This window comes from Lepidochelys olivacea (assembly GCF_965140295.1).
Source record: "Lepidochelys olivacea isolate rLepOli2 genome assembly, chromosome: 27".
In the NCBI taxonomy this organism is placed as follows: domain Eukaryota; kingdom Metazoa; phylum Chordata; order Testudines; family Cheloniidae; genus Lepidochelys; species Lepidochelys olivacea.
The window spans coordinates 6,358,001-6,377,881 of NC_140437.1; the positions used below are offsets into that span (position 1 = coordinate 6,358,001).

The following is a 19,881-nucleotide window of genomic DNA, read 5'->3' on the forward strand; positions in this document are numbered from 1 at the left end:
GAGAATCATAGAATATCAGGGTTGGAAAGGACCTCAGGAGGTCATATAGTCCAACCCCCTGCTCAAAAGCAGGACCCATCCCCAATTAAATCATCCCAGCCAGGGCTTTGTCAAGCCTGACCTTAAAAACTTCTAAGGAAGGAGATTCCACCACCTCCCTAGGCAACGCATTCCAGTGTTTCACCACCCTTCTAGTGAAAAAGTTTTTCCTAATATCCAACCTAAACCTCCCCCACTGCAACTTGAGACCATTACTCCTTGTCCTGTCCTCTTCCACCACTGAGAATAGTCTAGAACCATCCTCTCTGGAACCACCTCTCAGGTAGTTGAAAGCAGCTATCAAATCCCCCCTCATTCTTCTCTTCTGCAGACTAAACAATCCCAGCTCCCTCAGCCTCTCCTCATAACTCATGTGTTCCAGACCCCTAATCGTTTTTGTTGCCCTTCGCTGGACTCTTTCCAATTTATCCACATCCTTCTTGTAGTGTGGGGCCCAAAACTGGACACAGTACTCCAGATGAGGCCTCACCAATGTCGAATAGAGGGGGACGATCACGTCCCTCGATCTGCTTGCTATGCCCCTACTTATACATCCCAAAATACCATTGGCCTTCTTGGCAACAAGGGCACACTGCTGACTCATATCCAGCTTCTCGTCCACTGTCACCCCTAGGTCCTTTTCCGCAGAACTGCTGCCTAGCCATTCGGTCCCTAGTCTGTAGCTGTGCATTGGGTTCTTCCGTCCTAAGTGCAGGACCCTGCACTTATCCTTATTGAAGCTCATCAGATTTCTTTTGGCCCAATCCTCCAATTTGTCTAGGTCCCTCTGTATCCTATCCCTGCCCTCCAGCGTATCTACCACTCCTCCCAGTTTAGTATCATCCGCAAATTTGCTGAGAGTGCAATCCACACCATCCTCCAGATCATTTATGAAGATATTGAACAATACTGGCCCCAGGACCAACCCCTGTGGCACTCCACTTGACACCAGCTGCCAACTAGACATGGAGCCATTGATCACTACCCGTTGAGCCTGACAATCTAGCCAACTTTCTATCCACCTTATAGTGCATTCATCAAGTCCGTACTTCTTTAACTTGCTGACAAGAATACTGTGGGAGACCCTGTCAAAAGCTTTGCTAAAGTCAAGATACAATACATCCACTGCTTTCCCTTCATCCACAGAACCAGTAATCTCATCATAGAAGGCGATTAGATTAGTCAGGCATGACCTTCCCTTAGTGAATCCATGCTGGCTGTTCCTGATCACTTTCCTCTCATGTAAGTGCTTCAGGATTGATTCTTTGAGGACCTGCTCCATGGTTTTTCCAGGGACTGAGGTGAGGCTGACTGGCCTGTAGTTCCCAGGATCCTCCTTCTTCCCTTTTTTAAAGATTGGCACTACATTAGCCTTTTTCCAGTCATCCGGGACTTCCCCCATTCACCACGAGTTTTCAAAGATAATGGCCAATGGCTCTGCAATCACAGCCACCAATTCCTTTAGCACTCTCGGATGCAACTCGTCCGGCCCCATGGACTTGTGCACGTCCAGCTCTTCTAAATAGTCCCTAACCACCTTTTTCTCCACAGAGGGCTGGCCATCTATTCCCCATGTTGTGATGCCCAGGGCAGCAGTCTGGGAGCTGACCTTGTTAGTGAAGACAGAGGCAAAAAAAGCATTGAGTACATTAGCTTTTTCCACATCCTCTGTCACTAGGTTGCCTCCCTCATTCATTAAGGGGCCCACACATTCCTTGGCTTTCTTCTTGTTGCCAACATACCTGAAGAAACCCTTCTTGTTACTCTTGACATCTCTTGCTAGCTGCAGCTCCAGGTGCGATTAGGCCCTCCTGATAACATTCCTACATGCCCGAGCAATATTTTTATACTCTTCCCTCGTCATATGTCCAACCTTCCAGTTCTACTGTGTCCCAGAAATTCTTATCTATGTACCTCTGTCTCCCTGAGCTCCTCCAGTTCAGCCACTCTGGTCTCCAAAGCCCGTACTTGGTCTCTGAGGGCCAGGAGCTCTTTGCACTGAATGCACACATATGACATCTGCCCATAGGGCAGGTAATACATACTGCATTGGGTGTAATAACCTGGATAGCCCCATTCTGTTGCTGGACTTCTGCATTATCTTTTTACTCCTGAAGCTCATTCCTTTTTTGTTCTTTGGCTTTTATGAAGGGGTGTTTTTGGCTTTAAGTGTAAAGAATCATAGGTGTATCCAGCCCCCCCCCCCCCGCACACGCGCACACATACTCCCTGTATAAAATACTTCAGCAGTTGTTGGGCCACAGAGAAAATTAGTGATTTGATGCTATAGCCTGGGGGTAGCGCTCTTGTCTGGGAGGCAGAGGTTGCCTCGTTTCCAGTCCCTGCTCCAATGAACATTCTCTGGAGTAGGGACTTGAACCCAGGTCCCTCCTTCTCAGGTAAGTGCTTAAACCACTGCTCTAAAGGCTATAAGGTGGGGGGGACACCCCCATCCTCCTGTCAGTTGAGCCTGAATAATCAAAATGTTTGCAGTGGAGTTGTAGCTGTGTTGGTCGGGACAGAAGATCTAGACTCCCTCATAAATTTCTACGGCTTCTAGAGTTTCATGGATGGGTGGTGGTGGTTGAACACTCTTAACAACTCCAGCTTCCTGGACACCATGCTCAGCTTCGAGAATGGAACCTTACAGACAACTATATACCAGAAACCCACCGATCACCACACTTACCTCTACAGATCCAGCAAGTACCCCAGACACACCAAAAAAAAGTTATCTACAGTCAGACACTCGGATACCACAGAACTTGTTCCAAACTTAAAGTCCAGGATACACATCTTGACACACTTAAAACCACCTTCACCAAACAAGGGCACTCCACCAGAGAAGTAGAGACCACACGCCTCCTGTTTTCACTTGCCACACTGAACTGGACCCCATATAGGGTATTGTCAAACAATTCACAACCCATATTTGATGGGGACCACATCCTGAAAGACATTCTTCCCAAGCCCCCTTGACTTCTTTGCAAACAACCCAACCCAGTCTCACCAAGCTCATCATCAGGAACCAAGCTCCCCTCATACCAGGACCCACCAACTCAGTGGCACCAGGTCCTGGCAGAACAACATATGTAAAACTTGCAGACATCTCTCCACTTCTACGATGACCAACACCCCCCACACTATACACTTCAAGATTCATGGGTTCTACACGTGCCTATCACATAGGGTGTACCTCATCCAAAGCCCAAAATGCCCCCATAACTATGTGGGTGAAACCAGACCATCACTATGCTCTCAAGTGAACTTACACGGAAAAATAATGCAAAAACTTCATCTTACCTGTGGGCAAACACATCTCAAAAAGCAATCACTCCATATGTGATCTTCCAATATTTGTCCTCCAGGGAAACCTGCGCAACACCTTCAAAAGGTGAGGCTGGGCACTTAAATTCGTAACTCTGCTAGGCCAGGTCAACGCTAGGAAATCAGGTTGGTATAACTGTCGCTCGGGGTGTGAAAAGTCCACCACTCTGAGTGACGCAGCTACACCAGTCTAAGCCGTGGAGTAGACAATGGTATGTGGACGGGAGGGCGTCTCGCGTGGACACAGCTACCACCTCTTGGGGAGGCAGAGTCCCGATGCGATGGGAGGAGCCCTCCTGTCGGCATCGGCAGCGTCTTCACGGAAGTGCTACAGCTGTGCCGTTGCGGCATTTTAAGTGTAGACCTGTCCCGAGACACCAAAATCCATGGACTTAACAGGGACACAGGTTTTATGGCTCATTACAGCCATTTGTAACACGCCACCCTTCCTGCTCCCCTCAAGTGCTCGTTTCAAACCCTTTATGCACAACAGTCTAACTTAGAATTGTCCACTTCATTGCAAGCGACCACCTCCCACGTGTATTACAAATTGGGAGAGATTAAGTGAAAAGTGTATTTACTCAGACACTAGAAAATTAGGTTGGCATAACTAGATCCCTCAGGGGTGTAAAAAATCCACACCCCCGAGGGGTGTAGTTAAGCTGACCTAAATTCCCATGTAGACAGTGCTATGTGGATGGAAGAAGTCTTCTGTAGACCTTGGGCATATTTACACTACACAATTATGTCAACCTATGTTACCTCCGCATACATCTGTCACAATCGTCATGTCACTCGTGCATGTGCACATCCTCACCAGGAACGCCTGTATCGATGCAGAATGCATTGCACTGGGAGTAGGTTTCCCACTGTGCAACTGTCACCATCCAGTGCAGGGTGTTTTGGGTAACTTTTGCATTGCCCGATGAGGCCAAAATGAGTTGCTTAATGGTGACTGGGCGCATGGGGTCAAGTTCCCATAGTGCAGTGTTCTCCATCCTATAATTTCATCTGCATCAGATAATATTTTGGGCCTTCTTTTCAACATCCCCTGCAAACCCACATGTCCCTCCTCACTGTCCATCATCTCTGAGAGAAGCATGGAGCCTGCCTAGCTCTGCGCTATCGTTCTGAGTATTGCAAGTACAGGGTCCATGACTCTGCACTATTTGCTACTCCTGCGGGAATTCTGCACCAAAAAAAAATTCTGTGCACAATATTTTAAAATTCTGCAAATTTTATTTATCACAATAACCCCACATAATCACACCAGTTTCAATTATTTTGATAAATTATTTCAAAATACCTGTCAGCAAGTATGTTTGCCTGTATTGTTACAGACAGACAGACACAAAAATTCCCTCAGGAGTAGAGTTAAAGAACCCCTACGACAATCCAGTTCCTTCTTCTCTGCCCTCTCCACTGTGGGGCCCAGCCATGGGGCCTCCCCTAGCTGATACACTACCCCCTCCCCTTGCCCCAGCCGAGCCCAGCGTTGGGACCTCCCCCCAGCCCAGACACCCACCCGTCTACCCCTCAGAGTCCAAGGCTCCAGAGGGAGAAACAGCCTGATGCTTGGTCATAGAATCATAGAATATCAGGGTTGGAAGGGACCTCAGGAGATCATCTAGTCCAACCCCCTGCTCAAAGCAGGACCAATCCCCAATTTTTGCCCCAGATCCCTAAATGGCCCCCTCAAGGATTGAACTCACAACCCTGGGTTTAGCAGGCCAATGCTCAAACCACTGAGCTATCCCTCCCCCCCCAAGTGTGGAGTGGCTTGTGTGGAGTTTCCTACACATCACTGCCTCCTTCCCTCTGAGCGTGCCAGGAACTGCAGCTGCTGGGAACCCTCCTGCTCCCTCCTCCAGCAGTGTCTTCTATAGGCTCCACTGAGTCCAGCGGCCCCTGGTGGTGGCCAGCAGCATTGCAGCCTGTTTCTGTAAAGGAAAAGAAATTCTGCATGCACAACCTTAATTTCTGCAAAATTCTGCATTGTCTGGGAGTAATTTGAAGAGATGCAAGAGGAGCTGCAGGGAACATGAAGATTCCTTGAAGCCACTTTGCTGGGGGAACTAGAAAGAAATAATTCAAGGTTGCTGGTGGCAGTGACGGAGTAGCTGGAGATGGTGAAGCGCCATTTCTGGAGCTGAGAAATAAACACCGACTGGTGCAATCCCATCGTAATGCAGGTTCAGGATGATGGGAGATGTCTGATGCACTTTTAGATGTGCAAGGCCATGTTCCTGGATCTGTGTGCTGAAACTCACCTCACTCCTGTGGTGGAGGAACACAAAAATGAGAGCCATGCTGACAGTTGAGAAGCAAGTGGCAATTGCGCTGTGAAAACTTGCCATGCCACATAGCTATTGGTCAGTCAGGAATCAATTTGGAGTCGGAAAGTCCACCACAGGGGCTGTTGTCAAGCAAGCGTGCAGGGCCATTAATCACCTCCTGCTATGCAGGACTGTGACTCTGGGCAATGTGCAGGACATAATGTATGGTTTTGCAGCAATGGGCTTCCTGAACTGCAGTGGGATGATAGCTGGCACACACATCCCTATTTTAACACCCTTCGCAGAGTAGATCAATAGAAAGGGCTACTTTTCTATGGTAATACGTGCAGTGGTTGATGTCGGTAAAGCATACCTGGTGATCCATGCGGGCTGGTCAAGGAAGGTGCATGAGCATGCATTTTGAAGAACACAGGACTGTTCAGAAAGCAGCAAGCAGGGACTTTCTTTCCTGACCAGCGGATTACCATTGAGAATGCTGAAATCCCAATAGTGAGCCTGGGAGACCCAGTCTATCCCTTGCTCCCCTGGCTCATGAAATCCTTTGTGCTGTCATGGTGGCCAGTCTAGGAGTTTTTCACCTTCGGCTCAAAAGGTACAGACTGACAGCTGAATGTGCCTTTGGTGGTTTGAAAGGTCGCTGGTGTTTTTTACTTACAAGATTGGACCTCAGTGGAGGGGGGGAATCGCAATGGTTATAGCTGCCGGCTGTGTCTTGCATAATATCTGTGAAGCAAAGGGGGAAAACTTGCTGCAAGGGTGGAGGTGGAGCAGATCTCTGCTGAATTTGAATAGCCAGATACAAGGGCTATTAGAAGAGCTTAGCGTAGAATGTGATGGTTCAATGAAGCATTGAAAGAACATTTTAATAGTGAGCCAGAGTGGTTGTAGTGTGCTGAACTTGGCCTTGCAATTTTGCAGCCTGGTATGATTCTTGCAGTGATTGCTGTGTATGTAGGAATAGAACAGTGCCAATGCACCTATTAATACTGTCTGTGCACGACGTTGTAGGTTCTCGAACAAAATGAAATAGGAAATTTGTGCATGTCAGACCTGCTCAGCATCAGGCAGCATATGTTGTGAACTAACAATGATGACTCTTGATCCAAAAATAGAAATTTATTCAGTAACATGAACCAGGCAATTTAAAAAAAACATTTAAAATTTAGTTTATTAAGGGAACAGAATGTTTGAAGGGGAAAGAACACACATTTCCATTTCAGGTACACATACACCAACAGTATCTTTCACAGGTCAGTGTATGTGAAGCTGTGATTGTTTTTAATGTCGTCCCCCAGGGTGGAGTGGAAGGGGTAATCCAGTGAGCCCTGATGCCATGTGGAATGTTGAGGGCGGGGTGTAAGGAGGTCCCTCTATTGAGATCTCTGTGTGCTCCAGAGAGAGGCAAGTACAGGATTGTTGAACCTGCAGGTCTATCAGAGTCTACAGCAGCTGTTTGTCTGAGAAGCCCTATTATGTCCTGGTGCATCTCCCTCTCCTTTTTTCCTGCTTGGAATCCTGGGTCTTTCTCCTCTCCACTCTTTCCTTCTCCATGCTGTCTTCCAGGATGATCCTCCAGGCTCTGGTCTCATCCCCTGATGCAGCACAGGCTTGCAGGATCTCTTGGAACATGTCATCCTGAGTACTCTTCTTTCTCCTCCTCTAGTTCCAACATTCCGCGGGTGTGGAGGGGGAGACCCTGGAGACCACAATGGCAGCAGCCGTAGATACAACACAGAGAGGTACTGTTGTCAGTGTAGTCATGATGGAAATAGAAGAACTCACTCCTCTTGATTCCCCAGAAGTTGTAGGCACTAAGTTCTCACTTTTCGTTGGGATAAATACAGCACCAGCCATGGTGAGTATGGCCCTCGGGAGTGGGGGGGCAGTTGTGTAGAGCAGTGGCAATGAATACTGGCACTGTTTTCCACAGTCAGTGGTGACTTTAGCTGATATCTCACTCCTGAGGGTAACGGGCAGAGAGAGCACAGCTGTTGCTGGGGTCCTTTTGCTGCCCTGGCCCATAGGCTGCTAGCCTGCTGAAGTAATCACTGAGTGGCATGAGAAAGTATCCTCCCATGGCAGAAGAAATAAGGCAACCTGTGATGCTGTATGATTGAATATGTCCATCTATGTTGTTGATATTGCCACTATTCTACAATTGCAAAAAACCTGGTACAGAGCATGTCATGGACACAAACTAGGGAAATGCAACCTAGATGGAGCTACTGTAAGGTAGGGGCAAAACTGTTTGGAAAACCATTTCTAGAGAGTAGTTACCAGTGGTTCAGTCATGCTGGAAGGGCATAACAAATGGGGTCCCGCAGGGATCGGTTCTGTGTCCAGTTCTGTTCAACATCTTCATCAATGATATAGATAATGGCATATAAACTTATACAGTTTGCAGATGATACCAAGCTGGGGTTGCAAGTGCTTTGCAGGATAGGATTAAAATTCAAAATGATCTGGACAAACTGGAGAAATGGCCTGAAGTAAATAGGATGAAATAAGGACAAATGCAAAGTACTCCACTTAGGAAGGAACAATCAGTTGCACACCTACAAAATGGGAAGTGACTGTCTAGGAAGGAGTACTACAGAAAGGGATCTGGGGATCATAGTGGATCACAAGCTAAATATGAGTCAACAATGTAACACTGTTGCAAAAAACAAAAAAAAATCCTTCTGGGATGTATTAGCAGGACTGTTGTAAGCAAGACACAAGAAGTAATTCTTCCGCTGTTCTTCGTGCTGATTAGGCCTCGACTGGAGTATTGTGTCCAGTTGTGGGTGCCACCTATTGGGAAGGATGTGGACAAATTGGAGAGAGTCTGGAGAAGAGTGACAAAAATGATTAAAGGTCTAGAAAACATGACTTATGAGGGAAGATTGAAAAAATTGGGTTTGTTTAGTCTGGAAAAGAGAAGACTGAGAGGGGACATACTTTTTCAAGTACATAAAAGGTGGTTGTTATAAGGAGGGAGAAAAATTGTTCTTAACATCTGAGGATAGGACAAGAAGCAATGGGCTTAAATTGCAGCAAGGGGGGTTTAGGTTGGACATTAGGGAAAAAAAAAACCTTCAAATCACCAGGGTGGTGAAGCACTGGAATAAATTGCCTAGGGAGGTTGTGGAATCTCCATCATTGGGGATTTTTAAGAGCACGTTAAAACACCTGTCAGGGATGGTCTAGATAATACTTAGTCCTGCCTTGAGTGTAGGGGACTGGGCTAGATGACCTCTCGAGGTCCCTTCCAGTTCTGAGTCTATTAAAGGTGTAAATGGAAAAGTTATGATTGATTATCCTGTTTATATGCATGCATCATCTTTGTATCTAAAGTTATGAATATTTGCTATGTACTGGTGGCATGCCTGGGTTGTATTCCTGGCTAATGCCCACCAAGTAACATTTACATTAAGACTAGACAGCTGTGTGTTGATGGCCCATCCAGGACACTTAGTTCTCACAATGGGCCATAGAAGAAACTCATTCTGCCCAGATAGCTCTTCCTGTGGACACCTCAGCAAGAATATGGGTAATGGCTGCCGCTAAGAGTCCTCAAACTATGTAAGAACATGTGATATGCTATGCTCATGTGACCCTGGACTCCATCTTGAGTTAATAACTTTCTACAGACTGGACTGGGAGCTTTGTTTGAAACAGTAAATTTCTGGGAACATGGCAAAGGATATAGAAGACCCCTGAGATCACCATTTTGCCTCTTTCCTGCCCTGAGTATCTGGACTGTGGATTTACAACCAAAAGGAGCATTTTGAACTATGGACTGAGGGTCTTCCAATCTTTTGGAAGCTACCAGAGAGACTTTACTATCCAGCAATCTATACCATCACTGCTACTGGAATAAAGGTAGCACAACCGGAAATAAGGACTTTGCAATTATTTGTATGTATATGATCTATTAACCATTATTAACTCTTTTTTTCTTTTATTATTAAACCTTTAGCTTTTACTTAAGGATTGGAAACAGCGTGATTATTGGGTAAGACCTGAATTGTATATTGACTTGACTATGTGGCTGATCTCTTGGGATTAGAAGAACCCTATGTTTGATTAAATTGGTTTTCAGTAACCACTCATCAGTCTAGGATCTGGGTGGTGAGACAAAGGCTGGACAGCCTAAGGAGACTGCATCTTTGGCTGCCTGTTAACCAGGGTGGTGAAACAGAAGTTTACTTTTGTTACTGGCTTGGTATAATCTAATGAGAGAATAACCACCTGTTTGGGGTGAGCCTGTCCTATTTCTCAGCAGTTTGTCCTGAATTTGGCATCTTCAGCTGTGACCCACTGAGGCACAGTGACTCAGCCCTCCCCAGAAACCTTCAGCAGAGGATTGCAGAGCAGCTCCATGAAAGTTTCGTCAAGATCTCTATGGCAGATTCACAGGACATCCCGCTGCACTAATTCTAGCGGGGAATGAAAAGCAGATAGCAACTCCACCTCTTGCTTGTTTCACTACCTCTTCTACCACAAGTCTAAATGAGTAAATCAACAGATGTCCGGCTATTCTGGGGGTTCCATCCCTGTAATGTCAAAGCAAACCGTGTACTTACCAGATGCGCCTTCCCCTGCATCAGGCTTGCCTATGCTCAACTGGCTGGACTCCGGTGGAGTCAAATACATGCCCTGGCTTGCTGTGCTACTGGATCCCCGGTCATTTGTCCCCCACACTCCTCCTCCTCCTTGCTGTTCACAGGAGGGGGCTGTGACTCTGGTTCCTCTGAAGTATTCACAGAGCTCTTGGGGGTGATGGTGGGGTCTCTGCCAAAGACAGCTTTCAGCTTTTTGTAAAACCAGCAGGATTGTGACTCTGTACCTGATCGATTGTTGGCCTCCCTGGCTTTCTGGTCTGCCTACCACAGCTCATTGACTTTCATGTGGCGCAGCCATTCCTGCGGGATCCTTTCTCTGGCATCCCCTGAGCAATCTGCTCATAGATGTCCACATTTCTACAGACGGGTCGGAGCTGGGTCTGCACGACCTCTTCTCCCCACAGGCCCGGGAGATCCAATACCTCTTGTTTCAGAGTAGCAGCCATGTTGGTCTGTATTCGCAAAAAGAACAGGAGGACTAGTCTCTAAGGTGCCACTAGTACTCCTTTCCTGTTTGCGAATACCTCTTGTGTATTCCCAGTAGGAGTGTGTCTGCAGTGTGTAGTTGGCCTGGTCAGCTGGGCAGTTACACACACAAAATGGAGATGCTTGGTGTGCTCACCAAGCCAGACAACTATGAAAAGGAATTTCAAAAGTTTTCAGGGCTCTAAAGGGGAGGGGCGGTTCATGTCCACATGACTCCTGGGCAGTGGAGTTCACAACAGTGACCAGAGCCATCAGGGTGGGGCCTGGAGGACGTTTCCTGAAGGCCAGTAACCTTCGACCTACGTAATGCAGTGTCTTTGCTAGCACTGCGTCATTTTAACTACATACACCATGACTCTGCTGCTTGGGAAGGCGGAGGTGTTATGCCCATGTAGTGGGGCACTGACACTGGCAGGAGTGACATTAAGTGTAGACCCATCCACAGCTCAGCTGACATACACTGCCTTGCATTAGCCTAACCGTGCCGTGCAGACCGGCCCTAACTAGCCTTCTGTTGCCAGAAGTGATGTCTACACAGCAGCTGCACCAGTGTAGTGTTTCCAGTGTAGACAAGCCCTCTGTTTCTTGTCCCAGACCTGGAGAGGAGTGTATCTCTTCCACCAGCAGAAGTTGGTCTAGTAAAAGATATTACCTGACCCACCTTGTCTCTAATCAAAATGTGCCAGTCTGATAATGTTGTAAATGTTTTTTTCAAAAAAAAATATAGTTGGCTGAAACAATTTGGCAAAATTAACCCAAATTTGTTGACCCAAATCAGCATGTTTTGGTAAAAAAGTTTACTCTGAGAGATGTCGCCAGCTGTATTGATGATTTGGTTTAGTTCTCTGCAAGGCCTGTATTTGTCCTGATAAACATGGCTGCAAAGTCCATAGGACAGTGTTGTGGGATTGTAACAAACTCCCCATAACCTCAGCCGTGCAGAACGCAATGCCATCCACAGCCTCAGAAACAACTCTGACATCATAATCAAAAAGACTGACAAAGGAGGTGCTGTCGTCGCCATGAATAGGTTGGAATATGAACAAGAGGCTGCAAGGCAGCTCTCCAACACCACTTTCTACAAGCCATTACCCTCTGATCCCACTGAGGGTTACCAAAAGAAACTACACCATTTGCTCAAGAAACTCCCTGAAAAAGCACAAGAACAAATCCGTACAGATACACCTCTGGAACCCCAACCTGGGGCATTCTATCTGCTACCCAAGATCCATAAACCTGGAAATCTTGGACACCCCATCATCTCAGGCATTGGCACCCTGACAGCAGGATTGTCTGGCTATGTAGACTCCCTCCTCAGGCCCTACGCTACCAGCACTCCCAGCTATCTTCGAGACACCACTGACTTCCTGAGGAAACTACAATCCATCGGTGACCTTCGTGAAAACACCATCCTGGCCACTATGGATGTAGAAGCCCTCTACACCAACATTCCACACAAAGATGGACTACAAGCCATCAGGAACACTATCCCCGATAATGTCATGGCAAACCTGGTGGCTGAACTTTGACTTTGTCCTTACCCATAACTATTTCACATTTGGGGACAATGGAGACCTTCAAGTCAGTGGCACTGCTATGGGTACCCGCATGGCCCCACAGTATGCCAACATTTTTACGGCTGACTTAGAACAACGCTTCCTCAGCTCTCGTCCCCTAACGCCCCTACTCTACTTGTGCTACATTGATGACATCTTCATCATCTGGACCCATGGAAAAGAAGCCCTTGAGGAATTCCACCATGATTTCAACAATTTCCATCCCACCATCGACCTCAGCCTGGACCAGTCCACACAAGAGATCCACTTCCTGGACACTACGGTGTTAATAAGCGACTGTCACATAAACACCACCCTATACCAGAAACCTACTGACCACTATTCCTACCTACATGCATCCAGCTTTCATCCAGACCACACCACACGATCCATTGTCTACAGCCAAGCTCTACGATACAACCGCATTTGCTCCAACCCCTCAGACAGAGACAAACACCTACAAGATCTCTGTCAAGCATTCTTACAACTACAATACTCACCTGCGGAAGTGAAGAAACAGACTGACAGAGCCAGAAGAGTACCCAGAAGTTACCTACTACAGGACAGGCTCAACAAAGAAAATAACAGGATGCCACTAGCCATCACCTTCAGTCCCCAACTAAAACCTCTCGATCAAGGATCTACAACCTATCCTGAAGGACGACCCATCACTCTCACAGATCTTGGGAGACAGGCTAGTCCTTGCTTACAGACAGCCCCCCAACCTCTAGCAAATACTCATCAGCAACCACACACCACACACAACAGAACCGCTAACCCAGGAACCTATCCTTGCAACAAAGCCCATTGCCAACTGTGTCCACATATCTATTCAGGGGACACCATCATAGGGCCTAATCACATCAGCCACACTATCAGAGGCTCATTCACCTGCACATCTACCCATGTGATATATGCCATCATGTGCCAGCAATGCCCCTCTGCCATGTACATTGGCCAAACTGGTCAGTCTCTATGTAAAAGAATAAATGGACACAAATCAGATGTCAAGAATTATAACATTCAAAAACCCATCGGAGAACACTTCAATCTCTCTGGTCACTCGATTACAGACCTAAAAGTGGCAATTCTTCAACAAAAAAACTTCAAAACCAGACTCCAACGAGAGACTGCTGAATTGGAATTAATTTGCAAACTGGACACCATTAAATTAGGCTTGAATAAAGACTGGGAGTGGATGGGTCATTACACAAAGTAAAACTATTTCCCCATGTTTATTCCCCCCGCCCCCACCAAACTGTTCCTCAGACGTTCTTGACAACTGCTGGCCCACTTTGATTATCACTACAAAAGGTGTCCCCTCCCCCCCCACTCTCCTGCTGGTAATAGCTCACCTTACCTGATCGCTCTCGTTACAGTGCGTATGGTAACACCCATTGTTTCATGTTCTCTATGTATATAAATCTCCCCACTGTATTTTCCACTGAATGCATCTGATGAAGTGATCTGTAGCTCACAAAAGCTCATGCTCAAATAAATTTGTTAGTCTCTAAAGTGCCACAAGTCCTCCTTTTCTTTTTGCAAACTCCTTTCATGTGGCTGTTCCATTGCATAGAAACAGCTGGGAGCTAGCTGTGATCTTGGGAGATCTAGGGTCAGTTTCCTGCTCTGGCACAGGCTTCCTGTGTGACTTTTAAAAAGGAAGAGCCAGGGAACTATAGACCCATCAGCCTGACCTTGGTACCTGGGAAGCTCCTAGAGCAATGTACAAAACATTCAATTTACGAATACCTGGATGATGGAGTCCTCATGTATTTACTGTGAACAAAGCAGCTTGATTTCTTTCTTTACAAGGTAACCGGTTTGGTGGTTGGGGGAATGTGGTAGACATAATATACCTGGGCTTTGTCATGTGGGATTGTGTCAAAAGCCATGCTATTCTCCTAAGAAAGCTGGAGAAATGGGGGCTTGGTAGAACTATCATTAAGGGGATAGATCATTGGTTTAACAACCACAAAGAAAGAGTAACTATTAATGGAATTATGTCAGATTGGAGAGAGGTCTCAAGTGGAGTTCCACAGAGTTCGGTTCTGGGTCTGGTGGTGTTTAACATCTTTATTAATGACCTGGATGTAGGACTAGAGAATATACTGATCAAAGTCACAGATCACACAAAGCTAGGGGGAGTTGGAGGACAGAGCGAAAATTCAAAGGTATCTTGATAAATTGGAGAACTAAGCTATAGACGACAAAATGAAATTCAACAAAGATAAATGTAAGGTGCTACACTAAAGGAAGAAAAAACAAATGCACAAAGACAGAATGGGGGAAAACAGGCTTGGCAGCAGCACCGCTGAGAAGGATCTGGGAGTTGTGGTGGATCACAACCTCAACATAAGTCAACAATGTGATGCTGTTGCAAAAAATAGCAAATGCATGCTATGCCTCTGTTAATGCAACCTAAAAGTGCAAGTCATGGAAGCTGATAGTTCTGCTCTACTCAGTGCTGGTTAGGCCTCAGCTGGAGTACTGTGTCCAATTTTGGTTATAAATGTATAGAAAGGATGTAGAGAAACTGGAAAGGATCCAGAGGTGAGTGACAAAGATGATCAGAGGGGTGGAATGCAGCCATATGAGCAAAGGCTGAAGGAACGGGGTATGTTGAGTTCGGAAACAAGGAGATTAAGCGGGGAAATGATAGCCACCCTCAGATATTAGGCTGCTGTAAAAAAGATGGAGAAAAGTTGTTCTCTGTTGCCACAGAGGGCAGGACAAGAGGCAATGGGTTCAAACTGCAGCAGAGCAGATTTAGATTAAATTTCAGGAAAAACTCCCTCCCTGTAAGAACTATAGGACAATGGAACAGATACCTTGGGAGGTCGTGGAAGTTCCTTCACTGGAGCTTTTCAGAAGGAGGCTGGATCTGCCTTGGCTGGTTTAGATACAACAAATCATGCATCTTGGCAAGGGGTTAGACCAGATGAGCCTTGTGGTCCCTTCTAGCCCTGTGGTTCTATGACCTTGAACAAGTTGCTTAGACTCTGCCTCCATTTCCCATCTGAAAATGGGGAGAACAGCACTGCCCTGCCTCGCAGGGCGTTGGGTGGACAAATCATTAAAGCATAGGCCACATGTACAACTTAGGTCTGCCTAGCTCCATTGCTCAGGGCTGTGGGAGATGTCATGCCCTTTGCAACATGGTTAGTTTGACCTAGCCCACATTGTAGATGCTGCTAGGTCCGGGGCAGTTTTACTACAAGGGTGGAAAGCCCCTTCTGTCGCTCTTGTGTGTACAGTGGTGCAGCTGACATACCCTGAGACTGTGAGGTGCTCAGGTCCTGTGGGGAATAGGGGCCAGATACGCACCATAGTCAGTCAGACCAATGGTCCTTGCAGTCCAATAGCCTCTCAGATGCTTTGGAGGAAGATGTAAAAGCTGAATTAATGAATAGCTATGCAGTAACGTGTCCATGGGGGATGCTTACTCTTAACCCCTGGCTTGTGCCCTAAATCATGAAGGTTGATATCCCTCTACTGTGTCTATCCTAGCTGGGATAATTCAGGAAGATATTCCTATAGATCTAATCCCTTTTTAAAAAAAAAAAACTTAATGAGATCTTTGACTTGGCATGTTGTGGCAATGAGTTCCACAGGTTAACACAGCTCTGTGCTTGTGCTGAGCCAGAACCTGATGGTGGGGATGGGGGGTGGATACCCATAGTACTCACTGTTCTGGAATTCCCACTGTTTGTGTCAGTAATCTTGGAGTATATGCAGGGTCTCCTCTGTCGGGGAAACGCGTGCACCTGGCCAGATAGTCTGCTCGGCAAAGGCAAAGCTTGCTGAGGGACCCTGCTGCAGGAAGGAGCGTGGGTGACTGTGTAAAGATGAGAATGCTCTCTCCCTAGGCTGCTGCTGAGAAAGACCTTTGGGTTTGATAGACTGGAAACTTACCAGTTTCCCAGCCCAGTTTAATGATTAACTAGTGTCTCCCTCTGGCTGCCAGAGAGAGCTCTGGGCCATGATTGAGAAGGAGTGTTCCATGTTTACTCCTGAAACTCCTCATCCATCAGCAGATGCTATCATTCCCCTGCCTGAGTCCATGCTGCTGAGGCTGCTGCACAGCTTGCTAGTTTCTGTGGACACACCTCATGGCTTAGATCCTGCTGTGCAGCCCCCAAGGGTGAGCCCAGCAGCTGCTCGCTTGGCTGATGTTGAGTGACCTTGCAGAGGCTTGGTCTGGGAATTGGTGAGATGTAGCAGGGTGTGTGCTCTGGGGGCAGGAGCGGAGAGGGAAGCTCGGACTGACCGGCCGTGTACAATGATTCTGGAATCTCCAAGGGTTAATGTCGGCTGGAGATACTTGTTGGGACTCCAGGTATTTATAAAGCACTCGCTGCCCTTATTGGCAGACTCTGAGAGACCCTGGAACTCTCCCCTGGGCTCGTTAGCAGGGTCCGGACAGCCCTTAGCCATAGTCTCTTCTTTCATGCTGGCCATATCCTATCGCAGCACTGTAGAGGTTTACAAATGGCCTCTGTCAATGTGATCAATATGCCTATGAGTAAGTACAGTCACATGAATTGTGACATGTAGCAACCTGCCACATCCTCGTGCAGTAACCGGTCTATGAGCATGTAGACAAACAGTGTGTGATTGTGAAAATGCTGGGTATGCCAAACACAGGTCCTTGAGCTAGGGTTGCCAACCCTCCAGGATTGTCCTGGCATATCCAGGAATTAAAGATCAATGTGATATACTGTAATCTCCAGGAATACATCCAACCAAAATTGGCAATCCTAACTTGAGCTGCAGGCTTGATGCATAACCTGATGCATTAGAGGGCTGTGAGGAAGCTTCCCTGTTGGTGCTCTGCAGTGGGTGATGATGGGTGTGTTATGGGGGTGTGTATCTTCTGTTTACTCTGCAGCATCAGGCCATTGGCCCATCAGGGCCTGTACTGGCCTTAATCAGTTCTGGAGATGGCACACCAGATCTGATGAGCCAGTGGCTTGAGCTGCAGTGGCCTGGGGAGCTGGGTGAATCATTTTTACCTGAAAAATGCATTTTCAGTGGACTCGAAACAATTTGTGAATCTGATGTGAGTTTGCCAAAAAGTGTTGGTTAAACATGTCAGGGAAGTGGGCACCATTCCCAAACTAGAGAAGAAAATGTGGGGCTGCCTTCTTACTTACAGCTCTTACCCTAGTGCTGGGACATTCACCCAGGACGGAAAAGACCCAGATTCAATTTGCCTCCTGTCTGATGCGGAGATGGCATCTGAACTTGTTTCCCACATTGCAGGAAAGTGCCCGAACCTCTGGGCTGTTGGCTATTCTGGGGCAGGTTCTCTGTCTCTCCTGCTGAAGCTGTATAAAACACTTGACTGGTCATTGGGCCAGAGAGAGCGGAGCTGACTCTTCAGTCAGGGCACGCTCGTGGGGGTGGGGAGACCCATTTTCATATGCCTGCTCCAGTGACCCTTGCATTATTTATCTGCAGTGGAACTGCTTCAACAGGAGAGTGAGAGGCACACACCAGTGTACCTCTTAGCCCAGTAGATAGGCCACTTCCGTGCAACATGCGAGGCCTAAGTCCAAATTCCTTCTCCACATCAGACATGGGGGAATTGAACCGGGATCTTCCATGGTCCAGGTGAGTGCTTGAACCATTGGGCTAAAGATTATAAGGTGGTTGGTGATGTCACTTCCTCTTCTGGCTGTTTTGTGACTCTAGCCCTTTGCTTTTATGTGAATAAGTGCCCAAAAATCAAACGAATCTGTTAATTTCTGGTTGAACAAAATGGTTGACATTTGTCAACCATTCTGATTCGCCAGCGTCGCATTTGGTTCCACCCAAACCAATTATTTTTAATTATTATTTTTAGTTTTTAGATCAGTTCTTCACCAGCTCTACTGGCCAGTTCTCTGAGCTGGTAACTGAGCCACGTTCTCACTGACAGCTTTCGGAAGCTCCCTCCAGTCAGTCCGTTGGCCACGGTCCATGGGCTCACCTCTCTCCCTTTCTCCCCTCTCAGCCTGACCGGGAAGGAAGGTCTGACCCATCTTCCCTCACTGGGCCCCTCCACGAACCCTGCCCAGGGGAAGGCACACCTGAAGCAGTGTGACTTGCTCAAGCTGTCCCGTAAGCAGAAAAGGCTCTGCCAGCGGGAGCCAGGGCTGGCGGAGACCCTGCGGGATGCCATCCGGCTCAGCGTCATGGAGTGCCAATACCAGTTCCTCAGTGAGCGCTGGAACTGCAGCCTGGACGGACGGACCAGCCTCTTGAAGCGAGGTACGCAGCAGCCGCTGGCCTCTGGTACAGAATCCCATTTAGGGCAGTAGCTGGGCCTCAGCAGGGCAGGGAACCAGGCTTTAGCTTAGAGAGCGTGAGTCTTTCCTGGGACTGGCGAGCTGGCGAGAGGGCAGGGATGATGCTCTTTCCCACAGAACAGGCAGTGACCAGGCCACTGAGTTTCAGCCCACTCTCTAGGTCCATTCCACCCTTGGCCCCTCTGCTGAGGACAGCTATTGTACTGTGGATTTCTGACCCCTGGGAGCAGGACTGAGACTAGAGTCCTTTCATGCAGGCTACTGAACAGACCACCTGAGAGGAGCCGTCAAGAGCAGCTGCTAACCGGGCTGGCTTTGAACCAGTCACTGCGGGGTGAAAGGTCCCTTAAACTCTGAGATCAGACCCTGAATCTTTACCTTAAGAGTGTGTGTGTGTGAGTGTGCGTGTGCTCATTGCCTACCCAAATGGTGACTTGATCACACACCACAGGTACTGAGACGAGAAGATTCCTGACAGCCAAGGACTCTTTAAACGAGCAGAAAAGGGCAGAACAAAATCCAATGTCTGAAAGCTAAAGCTGGAAAATTCAGACTAGCCCTAAGGTGCCAGTTGTTCCGGGGGAGGAATTAACCACTGGATTTGCGTACCTGGAGATGTGGTGGATTCTGTCACTTGGAGTCTTTAAATCAAGAGTGGAGGCCTCTTTCAGAAAGATCTGCTCCAGCTCAACCAGAAGCTGAGCGGGATGCAGGAATTAGTGGGGCAGGTCTCCGGCCTGTGGTCTGCAGAACGTCAGACTAGGTGATCATAATGGCCCCTGCTGACCTTAGAATTGAAGAGGGATTCTCCTTCCTGCTCTGGCAATATAATGGATTTCTGCCTTCCCACCCCCAGAATGCAAGAACTGAGTAACACCGGTGCATGCTGTCATGAGGCCCTCTTTGAAAGGGGCGTGTGCATGTCTGGGACAGGGGCGGGGCCTTAGCAGATGCCTTGGCAGTAATTCTGTATAGTGCTGCTGCCCGCAGGTAGCTAGGCTTGGGTTGCCTAGGTTCCCCAGGGATCACATCAGCCTAGAATTAAACAACCGCAAAGGTGGCTTAAAATCGCATTGCCTCCCTCTGTCCCTGGGCTCTGAGGGCTGAGCCGCTGCTCTAAGAACCAGAACGTCAGCCTGCCCTATGAACATACAGGACCAAACCTGGCCTTGGCATAAGTGGGTGCAAGCCGTGACATTTTGGCTGCTCACTCTAGCATAGAGCTTGCTGCATGGTTTGTAAATGTGCATAATGTGGCAAATAGGATGCTTAATCA

General features: G+C 47.5%; 1 protein-coding gene across 1 annotated transcript in view; it reads left to right on the forward strand.

Annotated features, from left to right (window-relative positions):
- The window catches only part of WNT9B (Wnt family member 9B), a 61,178-nt gene that overhangs the window by 30,825 nt on the left and 10,472 nt on the right, over positions 1-19,881 (forward strand). Inside the window, exon 2 of the mRNA XM_084616012.1 lies at positions 18,311-18,567. Coding sequence (XP_084472138.1) covers positions 18,311-18,567 — 257 coding nt within the window. The remainder of the gene's footprint in view (positions 1-18,310; positions 18,568-19,881) is intronic.